The sequence below is a fragment of the Canis lupus genome, chromosome 11, assembly GCF_011100685.1.
Source record: "Canis lupus familiaris isolate Mischka breed German Shepherd chromosome 11, alternate assembly UU_Cfam_GSD_1.0, whole genome shotgun sequence".
Classification (NCBI taxonomy): Eukaryota; Metazoa; Chordata; class Mammalia; order Carnivora; family Canidae; genus Canis; species Canis lupus.
This window is the reverse complement of record NC_049232.1, coordinates 55,469,863-55,486,684: the sequence shown is the minus strand read 5'-3', so window position 1 is coordinate 55,486,684 and position 16,822 is coordinate 55,469,863. Positions and strand designations below refer to the sequence as shown.

Below are 16,822 nucleotides of genomic sequence, written 5' to 3'. Positions count from 1 at the left end.
CACCTCGGTTACTGTAGACAAATCCACATTGAACCCAGGGGGTACTCCAAGCAGTAAGACTTTCCCTAAAACACGTGACCAACTGAAACCTGGACAAAATCAGGGTCTTATGAGCAAAGAAGGGGTAAGATGGCTGGGGAGATAACTAGCTGTGTCTGGTATACTTTTTTGAATATGTCAGAAAGAGCGTGTACTGTTTTATTTCCATTCAGTTTCCACCGTAGGTTTGTTCTCAACATGTTCCACTTGACTGTTCTCAGCTCTGCCATCAAGATCCCTGTGTCCAACCCCCATGATAGGATACTATTCTTTTGAGCACCATAGTAGAGAAAATGTGGGCAGATCACATTTCACACAGGTTGAATAGTTTGTATAAGGCTTTGATGAAAATTTAGAGTAAAAGAAAAGTGTTACATGGGAGGGGAAAATTTTGAAAATGCTCATATTGAACCTAATTTTCCTGTAGTGTAAGAAACCCTTCACAGGACTGCTCAAGAACATGCCATGCTCCTACTCTCAGTCCCTGGTCCTGGGGTCTGGACCTCTGTGAGAGAGTGACAAGATCTGTTGATGTTTGATCTGGGTCACACACTGGCTGCAGGCAGGGGAGTGTCTGAGGGAAGCAGTGGAGAGAGCAGGGAGCCCTGTCAGGAGGCTGTGATCCAGGAGAAAGATGGTGGAGGCTCCTGCTGGGTTAGTGGCCTTAGAAGTCCCAGGATAGCATGAGGTTAAGAGGTAATGGTCAGAACAAATTCATGGTGACAGGAACACATAGGGGTGTCTGGGGAACAGAAAGTGGTGCACTGGCTGGAGCCTAGAGGTAGCTATGGGAAGGGGAGGCTGGGAAAGGGGTTGGCATAGGTATCATGGAGGGTCCTGAGTGCCAGAGGGGAGGAGTTTGGGCTTTCTGCTGTAGACATCAAAAGGCTTTTTCCCAAAGGACTGAAGTTTGGCTTCAGGAAGTGAACCTGGTGAGGGGAGCAAAATGGAGGGGAGGCGGCAGGAAGCCCTGTGCAGAGGCCCTGGCTGGCTGCTGGGGAGGGTAGAGGGAGAGTTGGGCCCTATGAAGCTGTGGTTCTCACACTTTATCTCTGATTGCTGAGTGCCTCTCTGTGCCTGAAAAACCACGAGGCTTGGCTCTGCCCACACTCCTGGGAGAAGCCGCTCCAGGTTCTCAGATAGCAAGATAAGCCAGTGCTCTACACCAGGGCTGAGATCCACCCTGATTCTGGCTTCCCAATTTCTTCCTCACCCTGGGAGGGGCTGACAGTTGATCGCTGGGCCTCCCAGACTACGTGCTTCTGCACCTGGTTAACCCTGGGCTGAGCTGGAAATCTGAGCCTCAGTGCAGAAGAGGGGTTGTGGGGCTGACAGAGGGGTACGGGGAGTTCTGTAGGGAGCAGTCACCCTCTTCTGAGGTGGAGTTGCCAAGGCCATTCCAGGGGCTCTGCAAAGATCAGCTCTGGCCTCAGCTGGGGAGAGAAGATACTGGGGAGAGTGCAGGGACAGACCAGACAGCAAACCTGATAAGGAACTCCTATCCTCCCTTGCCCCACCTGTCCGCCCCATTTTTTCTTCAGTTCAGTTTTTAACTTACTTCACTGCTCAGTTTAGGCTGAGAAGCACTAGCCACACTGCTTTCCCTCTAGGTAGTTCTAAGCTATTTATTTAACCCAGCCCTGTCCAGTTTACCCGCTCATCCAATGGAGGCCCCAGTGAAGGTGCAGTCCACCCCAGCTCCCAGCAGCCACCTTTACCACACTCCTATCTGGTTACTTCCATCTCCACATTGGTTTTTATTAAGATGATAATCAAATACTATGTCCCTTGGGAGAGGCGTATGTTCTAGTCCAGCTTGGACACTTACAGCTCTGAGATCTTGGGTAAATCATGTGCTCTTGCTTTAGCTCTATAGAAGCTCGACACACACTCACAGTATTCCTATTATTGAGAACTCATGTGAGCACTGAGATAAGAGTCTTGGTTCCCCCAGTGAGTTGGTATGTGATCCTGGGCTCCAGCCCTGTTCTTCATGAGACATGCCCTCTGTCTGAACTGCTTTTCACTGGGGATGATTTTTCCTTAGTTACCAGGAGTTAGTTCTTCGAAGGAACAAAATGAGCATGAAAACCAAATTCTCCTGAAAGGTGTGTACTTGAGGCAGGAAAGGATTCATTAGAATGTCCAGGATCTTGGGCTGTCCAAGGGGGTACTTAAAAGCTCTACTGGAGGATCCCTTGGCCAGGACAGACTTATATAGGGGCCCTTTCCTGCTGGCTACTGTGTCCCAACAAGAGAGCATTATTTTTCTCTTCAACTCCTAACTACCCCAGATTTGGGGCTGGAGCTGAGGGAACGGAGGCCAATTTATTACATACTTGGGCAATGACTGCTGCCGAGAGGATACAGAGACCAGAACCCCAAATCTTCAAAGTACCTCAGCTAGGTGTCAGGAGCCTGGGTTCCTGCCCTGGTTCTAACTGGCACCTCAGCTTTCAGGATGCTTTTAGGTACACCCTCGTAGAAGGTGCCATGTCACTATCACCCATAAAGTTGGGGACACGAGGTGAGATGCATTCTAGGGTTCTAGGGCTGGATTCCAAGACTCAGAAAGTACACCCCAGGGAGGAGATGAGTGCTCCTCCTCAGCCTTCTCCCCTTGCAGCCCAGCCCCTCTCCTCTGTGCAGCCAGAGCCTGAAGCAGCACTGTATCACTGGTTTGGGTTCTTGGTCAGAAACAGGAGGCTCCTGGACGTTTCTCTGGGATCTCTGATCTTGACAATATCATTCATTTCCCCCCCCCCCCCCATTTCTCTAAATTTCTGCCTCTTTGCCTAGGGCATGTGAATCATCTGAGTGTCTTGCTGAAATGCAGGTTCTGGTACAGGAGATCTGGGGTAGGACCTGAGATTCTGCATTTCTAGTGAGCTCTCAGGGCTTGCCCCTGCAGCTGGTCTGTGGCACATACTTGGAGTTGCAAGGCTTCAGGGCTTCAGTCTCTTAAATAAGATGACAGGGAGGGCATCCTGGCCCTTGCATCCGTGATTCAAGTGACCCAAAACAGAGAAGTTCGAGAATGTAAGAGTAAAAGGGACCCACCACCTGGTTTTGTTGATGGTGAAAAAAAGAGGCCTACTCAGTGCAGGAAGGAACTTGTTCAAGATCTCATAGCCTTTAAGTGAAAAAGTTGAGATGTAGGCTTCCTGTATAGTAAAGACAAAAACAAAAAGGAAAACTAGAAGATACTCATTGAAGTGTTTGCTTGCTTTCTCTGGGCAAACTATAGGTTCCTTTAATTTCTTTCTAACTTTTTGTTATTGTTGTTGTTTTTTACAATGAAGATGTAACAATTTTGTAATAAAAATTTTTAATAAAAGAAAATTCTCACAAAGTTCTTAGTAAATGAGATTATGTTTATGAACCCTGCTGGGTAAACTGTAACTATATACATTAGCTTCATGTTAGGAGTGTGTAGTTCAGCTCAAACTGTCCCGAATTTATTTCAACAGGTTACTCATGCTCCTCGATACACAAATCACGGAGATGGGGAAGAAGGCCAAAGCCGGTTCCATCCACCGCTAGCAGCTTCCTGCTCCCCTTCCTTCTCTGCTCTCCCGGACACTTCTCCCCAAATGCTGGCCGCAAGAATCTTTCCCCTTAAATTGGGGAAAGGGTTCCCTGATTCATTTTCGTAGTAAACGACCTCAGGCCAAGTCTGCTTTTGTTGCTGGTTTCCTAAGCTTAATTGCAAGCAAAGTTAATTTGAAAGAAAATAAATGTTACAGCTCTGGGGCGAATTCTAACGAGCCTTGGGCAATTAGGGAAGAACGCATCTAATTACGCACAGCCCCGGGGCGCCTGCACACGACGCTGGGGGTGAAGGGCCCAGAGAGGGGAAAACGATTTTTCTAGTTTCATAATAGGAAGAAGAAGGAAAAAAAATAAAGATAAACTCATCTCCCGTCCCTGAGCCCCCAGACGGGGGCTGTTCCACGGTTTGGGGATTCTTAGGAGTTGTAATGTTCCAAGACGCTCCAGAGAAATGTTCTCAAGATCCAGAGCCCCGCGGACTGCAGGGTCCGCCCGCGACCGGGGCCGTGGTTGCAGCCGGAGCGGCGCTCCCTCGCCGGCGCAGCGTCCATTCCAGGCAGGTGGGTGGTGCTCGCGCTTCGGGGCCGCGGTGTCTACAACGCCTCGAGCCCAACCTCTCGCGTCTCCCAGTCTCTCCAGCCTGGCTCGCGCGTCACACAACCAGTTCCCTCCTCCCGGCCTCCCCTCTTCCCCCCCCCCCCCCCCCCCGGGGACAGACCCCCACCTCAGGCATCATCTCACCTGATGTCCTAGGGGACAACGGAGAGGAGGTGGCGAGGTTGCGAAGACGCGTGCACTTTCCCACCCCATCGCTCTCGCTCCCCCAGCTACATACCACGACGCTCCAGCAGGCTTCGGGATCTGGCGGCGCTTTACAAATTAAAACCTTTTCTCCCTCCAGTGCCCAGCACTTGATAGTTCACAGAGCTTTTCACCTCTCCTGTCTCCTTTACCTTTTAGGAGGACTCTCAGGTCCATTCACAAATGTGGACCCTGGAGGAAAAGGGACTTGAGGTTAATGGCCAAAGCACTGGACTTGGCAATTAAAAAACAGAAAAGGGGGTCAACTCCCACACTAACTGGGTGTAGAGACCACCCTTCCCCAGCCCAAAACCTTGGCTCCAAGGACAAAAATCTCTGGGTGGAGGGCTCTCAATTTTCTGGCTACTACTAACTAGGCTAGGCATCTTGATTTCTGGGCTAGGAGAGCCAGACTGTCCAACCGCACACGGAGAACCTTCAGATTTCATACCTGCAAGCGTGCATATGGAGAGGAGAGAGGCCCAACGCCTAGACTTTTGCAAGGTCTCAGGGCTGGATCTGGAACCTGGACCCACTGGCGGCAAGGTCAGTGCTCCAGCTGCCTCCTGCCTCAATGGTCATTTACCACCAGTGAAGTCAGGTGAGACTAACATCTAGACCAGTAGAGTCCAATACAGTAGCCATCAGCCACATAGTGCTACTGAGCACTTGACATGCGGCTAGTCCAAATTTAGGTGGGCTGTAGGTGTAAATGCACTCCAGATTTGGAAGAGTTAGTATAAAAAAGTAAAATACCTCCAAAATTTATATATTGATTGTATGTTCAAATGATAGTTTGGATATATCGGGTTAAATACAATATATTAATCTCAACTATTATTTTATTAATATGGCTACTAGAAAATTTTAAATTACATTTGTAGTTTGCATTATGTTTCTATTGGACAGTGCTGATTTAGACAAATACCCGTCTGGACAGAAACACATTCACACGTCTTTGTGAACAAGACAGCGTAATTCCCAAAATTAAAAATAAAAATTACCAATGGTTTTCAATCTCTTTTTAACAGAACCCCCAACCCTTCCCTGTCAAGTTAACTACACAGAAAGGGGCTGAGTTTCTCTTGCCAGAACTCACTTGATCAAAGATTTTTATTAAAACAGTTCATCTGAACCCTCAGGTTGATCTGAAAGCTGCACACCGAGCCTCTGAACACTGGAAAATTTCACTACAGGATAAAAACTTACAAGATTTCTCAAGAGAAAGGTGAGAAAGAGGTTGGATTTTCTCTGATTTTGGTCAGCTTGATGCTTAAAATAAACGGATACAAAACAAAGTTAAAAATCCAGTTTCTTTCTAAAGCTTACTTCACTGACAACCCCAATTAATTTTTCTCTTTCCTTTTCGTATGGTAGAGGGTGCCAGAGACGGGAAGAGCCAGCTCAACAAACTGAAACCGGTCCTCAAAGAGCTCCCCCGAGTCCTGTCATCTCTTTGTATTTTAGTTTGCCAATTTGGTCCAGGGTTGCTTAATGAAATCAAAGAGTGGACAGTGGATAAATTTATTTTTACCTGTCTCATTGGAAAACCAAATTATGACCTAGCAGTAACAGCTACCAAATGATCAGCACATCATGCTCAAAAGATTCGAGAAATTATAACATAATTGCTGCCTGGAACCAATCCAGCGACTTTAGGTTAGGTGCTTGCCATGAGCTCTGTTCCGGTTCTTGGGAATAAGGTTAGGCCCTGGGTGGCCCACCGGATGCTGCCAAATATGCAGGGCTGCATGGAGGATGATGAGGCCCTTAAGGACCGGGGTTGAATCCTGCAGCCCTCTTGTATAACACATGGGGAAACGGGGTGTGGGTGATGGAAACTGGGTAGCGATGTGGGGCTGAGGTCCAGACTAAGAGCTGGGTCTGCAGTTCTCAGAGGCAGGGAAAACCAGCCCCAGGTCAAGCGAAGCAGAGAGACTTCTTCCATTTTGTTTTGTTTTTTAAAGAAGGGAAGTCACTTTTTTGTTGTTGTTGTTGCAAACTCATCCTCCTCACCTTAAGGAAGATGCTGTTGGTAACCTAATCAAAGGCACAAGAGGCCGAACCGTGTCAAAAAGGCCCTGCGTTCTTGCAACACAGGTTAGAGTGAAGAGTGAAGACGTGATTCCCCACACTTTGGGTCCTAGACTCCGGTGTAGGCACTAGGCCGCGCCAGTACCGCCAGGGACCCTCCCCAGTAGAATGTCAGAAAGGCACGTCCTTTGGAGCTTCGCCTTATTGAGGCCCCTCTGTCCCCGTCCGCGCCGCGGGCCACCACTGCCCCTCCCCACCGCCACCCATTTCCAAGGCGAACCGGCTGCCTGTGATGCACCGGTCCCGTCCGCAGGGCTCTCAGTCCTCCTCCAGTTCTCAGGTCTCGGGCATACTCGGCTCGTGGGGGCGGCCGAGGCGACTGTCAGCTGTGGACCGTGCGCTGGGCTCACATGGCTGACACGTACCGATCCACCGCGCCAGGATAGGCCGTCGCGTGGCGGGCGTGGTAGGCGCCTCCGCCGCCCCCTGCGAGCTGCCCACCGGGATTGTAGCAGGGCCCCAGCGCTCCGAACTGGCCGGGCGACGTGCGCCCGTAGAAGTCCACCGCGGGCTCCACGCCGCCGCCGCCGCCGCCGCCGCCGCCGCCGCCCCCGCCGCCGCCCGCGGAGGGCGACGCGGGCCCCGCCAGCCTGCCCGCCGCCGCGAAGAGGGCTCCGCCGGCCCCCTGCGGGTACGCGCCGTCCGGGCCCGCGTAGGCGGCCGCGTAGGCGGCGGGGTTGGCGGGTCGCGCCCCCGCGCAGCCCGCGGCCTGGTAGCCGGCGGGGGCGGCGGGGGCGCCGGCCGGGGCGAAGGCGCAGGAGCCCGCGGGCGCCGACGGCGCGGGGCCCAGTTCAGGGCTGAGCGGCCGCTCGGGCACCAGGCCGAAGACGCGGCACGGCCCCGGCGACGCCGCGGGGTAGTAGACCGCGGGCGGCGCGGCGAGCGGCGGCGGGGCATAGCCCGCGTAGACGGCGCCCGGGTACGGCGGGCGGGCGGCGGGCACGGCGCCCGGGAAGATGGCGGCGGCGGCGGCGGCGGCGGCGGCGGCGGCGGCGGCGGCGGCCGCGTCGTGCATGTAGGCCGGGTAGGTGGAGAGGTCCGAGCGCTTGAAGCGCTTGCGGCGGCGCAGGAAGCTGCCGCTCTCGAACATGTCCTCGGCGTTGGGGTCGAGCGCCCAGTAGTTGCCCTTGCCCGGGCGGCCGGCCTCGCGCGGGATCTTGAGGAAGCAGTCGTTGAGCGTCAGGTTGTGGCGGATGCTGTTCTGCCACTTCTTGGGGTTGTCGCGGTAGAAGGGGAAGCGCTCGGTGATGAACTTGTAGATGCCGCCCAGCGTGAGGCGGCGCTCCGGCGCGTGCGCGATGGCCATGGCGATGAGCGCGATGTAGCTGTAGGGCGGCTTTCCGCGCTGCAGGGGGCGCTTGCGCCGACGCCCGCCCGCGCCGCGCCCCGCGGCCTCCGCCGGGACCCCGCTCGCGGGCTCGCCGCGCTCCTCCTTCACGGCCGCCAGCGCCTCGGTCTGCGGCGGCGGCGGCCGGCTCTCGGCCGTCATGGCGCGGCCGTCCCGCGCGCCCCGGGGCGTCCCCGCCGCCCGCGGCTGTCGAGGGGCGGGGGCGGGTCTGCGCGCCGGGCCCTCGGCGGGGAGCTCCTCGCAGCGCGGCGTCCCCGGCAGGGCTGCGCCCGGGCTCGGCGCCCTCGGCCTGCGGAGAGGCGCGGAGTGTCCCGCCCACCGACGGCTCCGCTCGCGTCCCGGAGCGCGGGGCCGGGCCCGGTGCGCGCTGCTGCCGGACGGTGCGGGGGCGCCTGCAGCCGGCCTGTGCTTCCCGCCGACCAGGCCGGCCGTCGAGGTCGCGCGCGGAGGAGGTGCGGGCGCGGGGGCCCGAGGCCGGGGCCCTCGGGGCGGAGGCGCACCCGCGGGGGCTGCCTAGGCTGCGGCGCTGCGGAGCGCGAGGCGGCGAGGGGCACGGGTAGGCCGGCCACTGTTCTCTCCTCCGCGTTGGCCTGCGGCCGCCGAAACCGCGGGCGAGGCGCTCCCCTGCACACACCCGGACCGGCTCCTCCCTCCGCCGGCTTCTCCTCCTTAAAGGCGCCAGGAAGCGTGGGGCGGCGCCCGGCCCCCCCCCCGCCCCCCGACCGCCCGCCCCCTGGGCCCGGCGCACCTCTGCAGGTGGGAGCCGCGGTGCAGGCGAGGCGGGAGCCCCGCAACGTCAGGGCGGGGAGGGCTCGAGAGCTCGCCGGGCTGGCCTCCCCTGCGCGCCGACGGGGACACTGAGGCCGGGACAGGGACTGTCCCGGGAGACGCAGCGCTTCCGGACTTCACCAGCCTCTGCCGAGGGCTGGGACCCGCAGGTGAAAAGGACGGGCTCGCTTCGCTGCTGCTGCTTCTTCTTTTTTTTTTTTTTGGTCGGGGGAGGGTGAGACAGGAGGAGCGAGCGAGGGGGCGCCTGGTTCTTGTGGGGTAGACGGCGGGGAAGGGGAGAGCTCCGTGCAGCTGGCTGCTATTTCAAGGATGATCTTCACACCCCAGCCACAGCCGCCTCGCGCCTTGCCCATGCAGCCCCTCATCTTGCGGAGGATGCCTGGGCCCGGTAGGGGACGTGGAGGTGGCTTGCCCTGGCCTCGCCGCGACTCTGCCGCTCAACGGGGCTCACACCTGCGCCTCTGTTAGGACTGCGCTTCGCCGGCTCCGGGCGGGAGGCAGCCACCTTCTCTCTATGGGTCCCAGGTTCCTCGACTGCGCGGAGGGTTTGCGCCTCCGCACCCAATATTTAGGGAAAACTACCCCACCCCCCGCCCCCGTCCCCTGTCTTTGGGTGACCCAGGATCCCTCTACGTGGCGGAAGGCAGCGTGCAGCTTAAAGAGCATGAAGGCTAGGCTTCTGTCCTCGGGTGGTGGCCACCTCCTACAGTTCGCCCAGGCCACAGAGGGCTCCAAGTGGCTCCCGGAGCCCCCAGGGGGGCAGCCGAGCAGTCTCTTCCCGCAGAGGCTGCGGCCCAGGTGTGGGTGCTCCAGGTGGCCCGGCAGAGGGGACCCTCTTGCTGAGTTCGTTTCCAGCCATCCCGCAGGGCGTCCCCCCTGGCCTCACCCGAGGCTCCCTGCGGCGGCCGCCCCGCTAGCCTGGGTTCCCTTTGTGGTCTTGCGCGGGGAGACCTTGGGCCGGTCCTTTTCTTCGAGGCACGGCCTCAGTTTTCTCCTCTGTGAATTGGGGGCAAGAGGGCGGACCTCGGAGGCCCTTTCTGTCCTTAGGAATCCGGACCTTGGTCCCGACTCCAGGGGTTCCAGCCGCGGGGCAGCTTCCCGCCGGCTGCGGGTGTAGGGCGAGGCGGAGCGAGTCTCCAGGGCGCGGGCGGCCGGGCCTTCGGGGGTTTTAGTTGCGTCCTTCGTGGCGGCGGGCTCGCTGCAGGTTCAGCCCGGCCGAGCACTGGGGCAGCTGCCTGCGGAGGAAAGAGGCAGAGATCCTCGCTCCGCCGACCCGAGTGTGGAAGCAGTTGCACGGTTTGCGTGAAGACTTCCCTCGGCGGATGGGTGCGCCGACGATTGGAGAGGGGCTTTTTCACTCGTTCAGCAAAACTCCGTTTTCGCCTTCCAAAGTAAAGACAATGCGGAAATCCGGATTTCACCCTGTTACATTTTTGCAACAGGAAAAAAGAATGTTAAAAAATTTTTTTGTTGTTGTTTTAGCCAGATTACATCATAGCAATCTTTCAGCACTGGATTTTGTGGTTCTCTCTATTTCCAAAGTTCTAAGATTCAGATTTTCAAATTTTTAATTTTGGATCACTATCCTAACATGTTTCCACAAATCAAATAATCTGTAATTCTAAGAGTCTATGACCAGAAGTCTAAATTCTTTGAGTGTGATTATATTCCTATAAGCTTCTGGTCAAAATGTAAAAGCGAATTCTTCATATTTTGAGATGCTGGGACTAAGATTTTATTCCTGAAAATATGATGCCACTACTGGGAACTGCAGCTTCTTTAGTTTTTAGATATTTTCATAGCTCTGAGGTATATATTACTTAATTTGAATTTCTATCTAGGAATGTCTGATTAGAAGATTTGGGTCCCATAAATCCACACCTCTCTTCTTCCTTAATTCCAGAATGTTAGTGCTGGATCCAAATTACAAAATAATGTCAGTACTGAATCCACTATTCTGTAACTCAAAGACGTTAATTTTGATGATTCTTATAATATTCCTGGTTGTATGCTTTAATGATAGGTCCCATGACTTTATGATTCTTTACTTTTAAAAGCTCCAGTGACTATGGTTAGAAGCCTCACGTCTCAGGATTTCTTGTTCCTCAATATTTTGTGTCTGTGAACCCATTATTCTAGATTTCTGATTCCTTTTTCTAAGACTTTGCTGCTACAGAGCTACTCCTGTACATCAGAGCAAGTGTTACTATCCTGAGGTCAAGATTTTCATGAACAAAGGATCCTAAAGATCCTATTCTGTAGATGTTTTATTCTAATAATACATTTTAAAATTCCGTACTTTGAAGATTCTATAAATCCGTGATGCAAAATTTGAATTAAATGATTTTATGAATGAATTGGGACGGTTTACCGTTTGTTTGGATCAAAACTATGCAAACAGATCCCCCTCCATGCAAGGGCATTTCTTTGCTTGTCTCTGGTCAAGTCCTCCCTCTTCTCTTGTGCAGTGTCTGTTAACATTTGTAGGGGTAGCACATGCCTCTGAGAACCATTTGAAAGCCACAGAGTGGGTTCCAGCCCGTTGGAGATTATTTCCTAGTTTAGCAGGGGTGCGTTGGTGTTGATGTGGGCGGGTGCTGGGTGATTTCCATCTCCTCTGCACCTGCTTTCAGCCCTGAGCCTATGCTCGGCATACACCTTTGGAAAAACCTCAAAGGCTATTTTATGTTCAATTTTTAGGGGCAGTGGAGGAATGCTGGTCATCTGCAGAAGACCTTGCAACTCTTCTCCCTACAACTACTTTCCTTAGTTTTGAAGTGCCCTCGGTTTTCAAGCGCCCTTAGAGAGTCCGTAAATATAAAGGAGGGGATCCGTGGAGTTACGGGAAATTCCTTCATATCCCTTGACGCAGATGCCCCTCATGCAGATGCAAAGGTAACTAGCTCCTCTCCCTAAAGGACATCTTGGAAATATAAGTTGGAAGGAAACTAGGCCCAGATTGTCAAAGGGATGCTTGAAGTCTTTGAGAGGAGGCTGCATGCTGAAAGGGAAACTGGGGTCTAGGGCGCCTTACCTCCAGCACCCACAGTTTCTCTATCTTTCCCTGGGCTCTCAGAGCCCAGTCATATTTCCTGGCCTAGGTTACTGTCCTTATCAAGTGACAATGGAAACTTCAGGCCACGATGCTTGCAGATCAGATCCAAGAATCTTGGGACAGCGGGAACACAATGACCTCTGTTTGGTTTACTCTGGGACAATCAGTCAGGGTCAGCAGGCTGTCCGGCGCCTTCAGAGAGCATCAGACATGACACTGCCACAAAAGGGGTCCCATGTCACAGGGAGCCCGGCCGAGGATAGCTGCAGGATAGCTGCAGGGGTGCGGAGTGAGAGCTCTGATTTATAACTAGCTCATTATTGGCCCAGTGGCATTGAGCCCTCTGCTTCCCTTTTAAACCTGTTTCCCCATCTGTGAAGTGGGGGCTCCCCTACCTGTCGCCCCTCTTCCAGAGAGTCGAGAGGATGGAGTAGGACACATCTCTGATCCGTGATTGTTTTCTCCGCTTTTCAATTGTTTTCAGGGCGAAACTTGGACGTGGAGGGGGGGGGGGGGCGAGAGAGAGAGAGAGAGAGAGAGAGAGAGAGCTGTAGGGGGAAAGTCAAGTCATTCTCACTCTTGGGTGGAGATAAGACGCACTCCCGGAAGAAGTAGCTGTTAATTAAAGTAAATTGTTTTCTGCAGCTTAGCCCAGGGATTTTAGACTCCGAGGCCCTTCGGGTGTGGCCTCTTTTCCGCGAGTGGCGCGGCTGGGGGACCCCCGGGGCTCGGTGCCGGCCGCGCGGCTTGAAACACTTTAGCCACCGGTTCGCTTGAACCCGCGAACGCAGGATTACTGCCACTCGGAGACGGATGGGGGGAACTGGGCCCAGAGGGCTGCCTCGTGCGTCCTGCCGCCGGCTGGGCTAGCCCGCCCCCAGCCTCCCCGCTCGCCCCGGGAAGCGCCTCCGCTCCCAGCCGCTGCCCCGGAATCTTCTCCCAGCCCTGCCCGCGAGTCCCCGGGGCGCGGAGCTCCGCAGCGGCCGCGGCGCAGCGAGAAGGGCCGGGCGGCTCCGCGGACTTGCCGCCCCGCGCCCCCGCCCTGGCCCCCGCCCCGGCCCCCGCCCCAGGTCAGCTCCTGCACCTGTTCTGGGCGCTCGGCGAGCGTTCCCGGAACAGCCAGGGACCGAGGAGCGCGCGTGCGGTCCCGTCGGCTCACGGCCAGCGGGGCCGGGCTGGCCAGAGCTTGGCGGTGGCCTCTCCTGCGAGAGCCGAATCCCCGAATCCCCGTCGGAGGTGGCGACAAGGGCGAGACCCCGGGTCTTCCCAGGGTGGCGGGTGGGCGCGCGGCGCTTAGATTCCGGCACACCGGGGATCGTCGGGGCCCGCGGTTCTTACGCTTTCCGCGCTCCATGCGCTGCCTTGGGACTCGGAGAAGCCTGCTATGGGCACGGAAACTTACGGATGTTTATGTCAGAGACGGAGTTTCTGGTTTGCAAGACAATCTCAAAAGGGCTGATGATTACTCCCCTTTCCCCTCAAAGGGGAAATGCACTAGACAGCATTCTAGTTCAGCCACCTGCGGCACACGGGAACAGACGGGGACCTGCTCCCCCTCTCCAGGCCAGGCGAGGCCTAGGAAAGAGATGGAGATCCTTGAGGACTCCTGCAGTCCGGCCCTGGAGCCCATCAGGGTGACTTGCCCTAAACTCCATCCAGGTCGGGGGTGTGGGCTGAGTGTGGGGCTGGGGGTGATTAGAGCCGGGCCTCCTGCCTCAGGCAAGTCTCCTCAGGAACCCAGCACCGCTGGCTGGCTGGTTGCTCAGGGCTCAGGGCCCAGGGCCCAGGGTGTGAGGCAGGCCGTGGAAGACACTGCACCATGGGGGGCATGGGTAGCAGCCCAGCTCTCCTCTGGCCTCTTTCCTTAGGGCATTTTTAGGCCTCTGTGTATCTAGCGGCCTGGGAGTGTGTGTCTCTCTGTGTCACCAGCTGTCTTTCTGCCTCTGTGTGTGAGTAGGCCTCCACCTGTCTGTCTTCTCTTTCTGGGTACATCCATTAAGTCACTCCCAAAGAGAGTCGGCTGGTGGGAAGTGAGGGGGCTTGCACACTTCAGCTAGGGCCAGGCTGCCCACACCCGTGTCTTCCCTCCCCGAGGATGGTGTGGGCCATGGCAAGAAGGGGTGGAGAGATGTGCAGCCAGGAATATGCTGCACCTGGTGGGAGTCCTGATCCGTAGCCTTTCTGGCCACATGCCTCTCAGAGCCTTCTGCTCCCTCCCTTCTGTTGAGCCTGAGGAGAGGGAACACAGGGTTACCTGTTGCCAGCCATCCCAACAAGTCTAAGACTCCAAACAGTCCTCAGCAGGCCACTCCTGCTGTCCGTCTGCATAAACCAGGCCACTTGGCTGCTTAAAGATCCCCAATGGCTCCCCTTCATTCAAGGCGAGATCAAGTGCCCCTTTCCTGGCCCTCCCTGCACAATGCAGTCCCTTCCCACCCCTCCTCTTTCCCTTGGTCTTCACTGCTCCCAGCTTCACAGTACTTCCACCAAGTGGTGCCCTCAGCCTGGGGAAGCCAACTCCCCCCCCACCCCCAACCCCACCTCAGCTCAAATGTCTCCTCTTCTGGGAAGTCCTCCCTTATCTGCCTGAGTAAGTAAAACACTCCCTCTCTGAGCCTGCCCCAGCATGTTTGGATTTGGGCACTTGTCATATGTTTTGTGGTGTAATGATTTGGTTATATGACTGTCTCTGTTCTTCTCTGAGAGCTCCTTAGTGGCAGGAACTGGGATTTCATCCACCTGGGCACCCAGGTCACCGGCACAGGGCCTGGCATAAGGCACGATGGAGCCCTGCTATGAGAGCCAGTTACTTAAAAATCACCGAGTCCAGGGTCAAGTCCTATTTCTGCCTCTTCCTAGCTGTGTGACTTTGGGCCACTTACCCATTCTCAGCCTTAACTTTTCGATCTATAGAATGGGGATGATACTGATGTTATAAGAGTTGTGAAGTTTACTAATATTGCAATACTCTTCTATGTGCAGATACTGTTTTAAACCCTTTATGTACTTTAAATACATGAATGTATTGGGACACTAGCAAGTCTCAGACCTGTCACTAACTGGGCTTTGGGGGCAGAGCACTGGATCGCTAAGGAATGACTGTGTGGCTATAGAATGAGAGGTCTTGAGGGTGATAAGCAGGACATGAAGGAAGGTGAAACTTAGGACCTTGGGTTTGCCTGCAGCCTTGGTTTCTGGCTAGACAAATCTAGCCCAACCTTTTGGCGGGAGGGTTGGGGAAGGGCTTCAGCACTGGGCTGGGTATATTCAAAGGCATATTGTTTAGTCCTGAAGCTGTCCATGTGCTCCACCCATAGGGTAGGATTCCAGGGGCCTCGGGGCTGGTTAGGGGACCTGGGTTTGCCCTTTTGATGTGTGTTTGGACATATTCCAAGAGTAGGAAAGAGGGGAGAGACTGATGCTGGCATCCTTTGGGGGGGGGGTCTCACCTTCTGTGGGTGATGTGTATGGCTTTCTGTCTTCCCTGAGCTCTGGCCAGGCCAAACTAGCCCCAGCTAGTGTGGCCAAATGGACGGCTAGAAGTTGGCTCTGCGTCAGTGGAATAACACAGTAGTGAAGCCTGTCACAGACTTCTATTTCTTCCTTTTTCAACGTTCTAACTTCCTCATAGATGCCTACTATTTCCTGTTTGTTGTTTGTGGAATTGCCGCTGATTGTTGAAGCAGCTTTCTGAACAGGGATGATTGGCATTGGCTTTACCCAATGATTAAGATGGTCCACATTCAGGTAAGCAGCTCCACCTCCTTTTCCAGGCTCCCTTTGCTGACAACCTCCTAGTACTCCTCCCTTGGGAACTGGGTTTCTGTCATTTATGGTATTGAAATAACCTAAACAGACGTAACATCAATGGAAGATTTTCACCAAGAAAAGAGCATGTCCTTCACATCACACTGTAGTTCTGTTCGGCATTTTGCCCATGATTTAGAAGACATAGGAGGCAAGCTGATTGAACTTGCGGCTGACCACGCTGAGGTGCTGATGCTGGTAGCTGATAGATGCAAGACTCAGAATAATCACCAAGTTGGGAGACTGAGCCAAAACCAACAAAGGAGATACTTTAAAAACTGTTATGAAAACATTGTAACATTACAGGAGACAACAGGAATAAAAAGTCACTCACATGCCAGTTATAGCTCATTCACCTGCTAGGTTTTCCTATGTTCTGGGGTTTTTGTTTTTTTTTAAAGATTTATTTTATTTATTTATTTATTTATTTATTTATTTATTTATTTATTTATGATAGACATAGAGAGAGAGAGAGAGGCAGAGACACAGGAGGAGGGAGAAGCAGGCTCCATGCCGGGAGCCCGACGTGGGACTCGATCCCAGGACTCCAGGATCACGCCCTGGGCCAAAGGCGGGCACTAAACCGCTGAGCCACCCAGGGATCCCTGAGCCACCCAGGGATCCCTGTTCTGGGTTTTTATCTCCTTTGTGTTCTTGCACATGTATGTATGTTTACATAGGTGTAATCATGGTGTATGTACAATTTTGTATTATTTTGTAACACATTTGTATTATTTTGTAAACATAACTACATGTTGCCCCTTACTTTCCATTTTTCATCTATCATTATGAGTGAAATGGTCTAGTGTTGATTTAACCCTGTCACATTCACTGGGCAATCAGGTAGTTCTCAATATCTTTGATATAGGTGATATGACTATGAATTTGTTTGTGTAAAGAACTTTTTATTTCTTTTGAAATATCCTTAAAACAAATTCCTATGAGTGAGATTTATGGGGACAGGAACATTTTTATGGCTTTTAATATATTGCTACCAAGATATCTCCAAGATACCTTGCAACTTATCACAATTAAGGTAATTAACATATCCATCACTCCTAAGAGTTTCCTTGGACTGCTTATCTGCTCTATCCTGCCACTATCCATAGGCCATCACTGATCTACTTATGGCACTGTATTTTGCATTTAATAGAATTTTATATAAATTGTATAACACATTGTATTCTTTTTGTCCGGCTGCTTTTGCTCAGCATAATTACTTTGATTCTTGACCAGGTTGTGATGTCAACAGCCAATTCTCTTTTTAAAAATTTCTTTGCGGGGTGCCTGGATGGCTCAGTCAGTTAAGCATCTGTTTTCTGCTCAGGTCATGATCC

The 16,822-nt window shown here is 53.8% G+C and overlaps 2 protein-coding genes across 2 annotated transcripts; one reads left to right on the top strand and one right to left on the bottom strand.

Annotated features, from left to right (window-relative positions):
* Nucleotides 1-3,350: 3,350 nt before the first annotated feature.
* On the bottom strand, nucleotides 3,351-7,975 carry FOXE1 (forkhead box E1). Its single transcript, XM_038552907.1, has one exon. It carries the CDS (start codon nucleotides 7,973-7,975, stop codon nucleotides 6,833-6,835), a length of 1,143 nt encoding a protein of 380 aa, XP_038408835.1. The 3' UTR covers nucleotides 3,351-6,832.
* LOC119874060 (collagen alpha-2(I) chain-like) lies at nucleotides 7,974-15,916 on the top strand. Its single transcript, XM_038553292.1, has 4 exons — nucleotides 7,974-8,286; nucleotides 8,510-8,772; nucleotides 11,324-11,518; nucleotides 15,310-15,916. The coding sequence occupies exons 1-4, from the start codon at nucleotides 7,974-7,976 to the stop codon at nucleotides 15,370-15,372; spliced, it is 834 nt and encodes a 277-aa protein (XP_038409220.1). The 3' UTR covers nucleotides 15,373-15,916.
* Nucleotides 15,917-16,822: the final 906 nt, after the last annotated feature.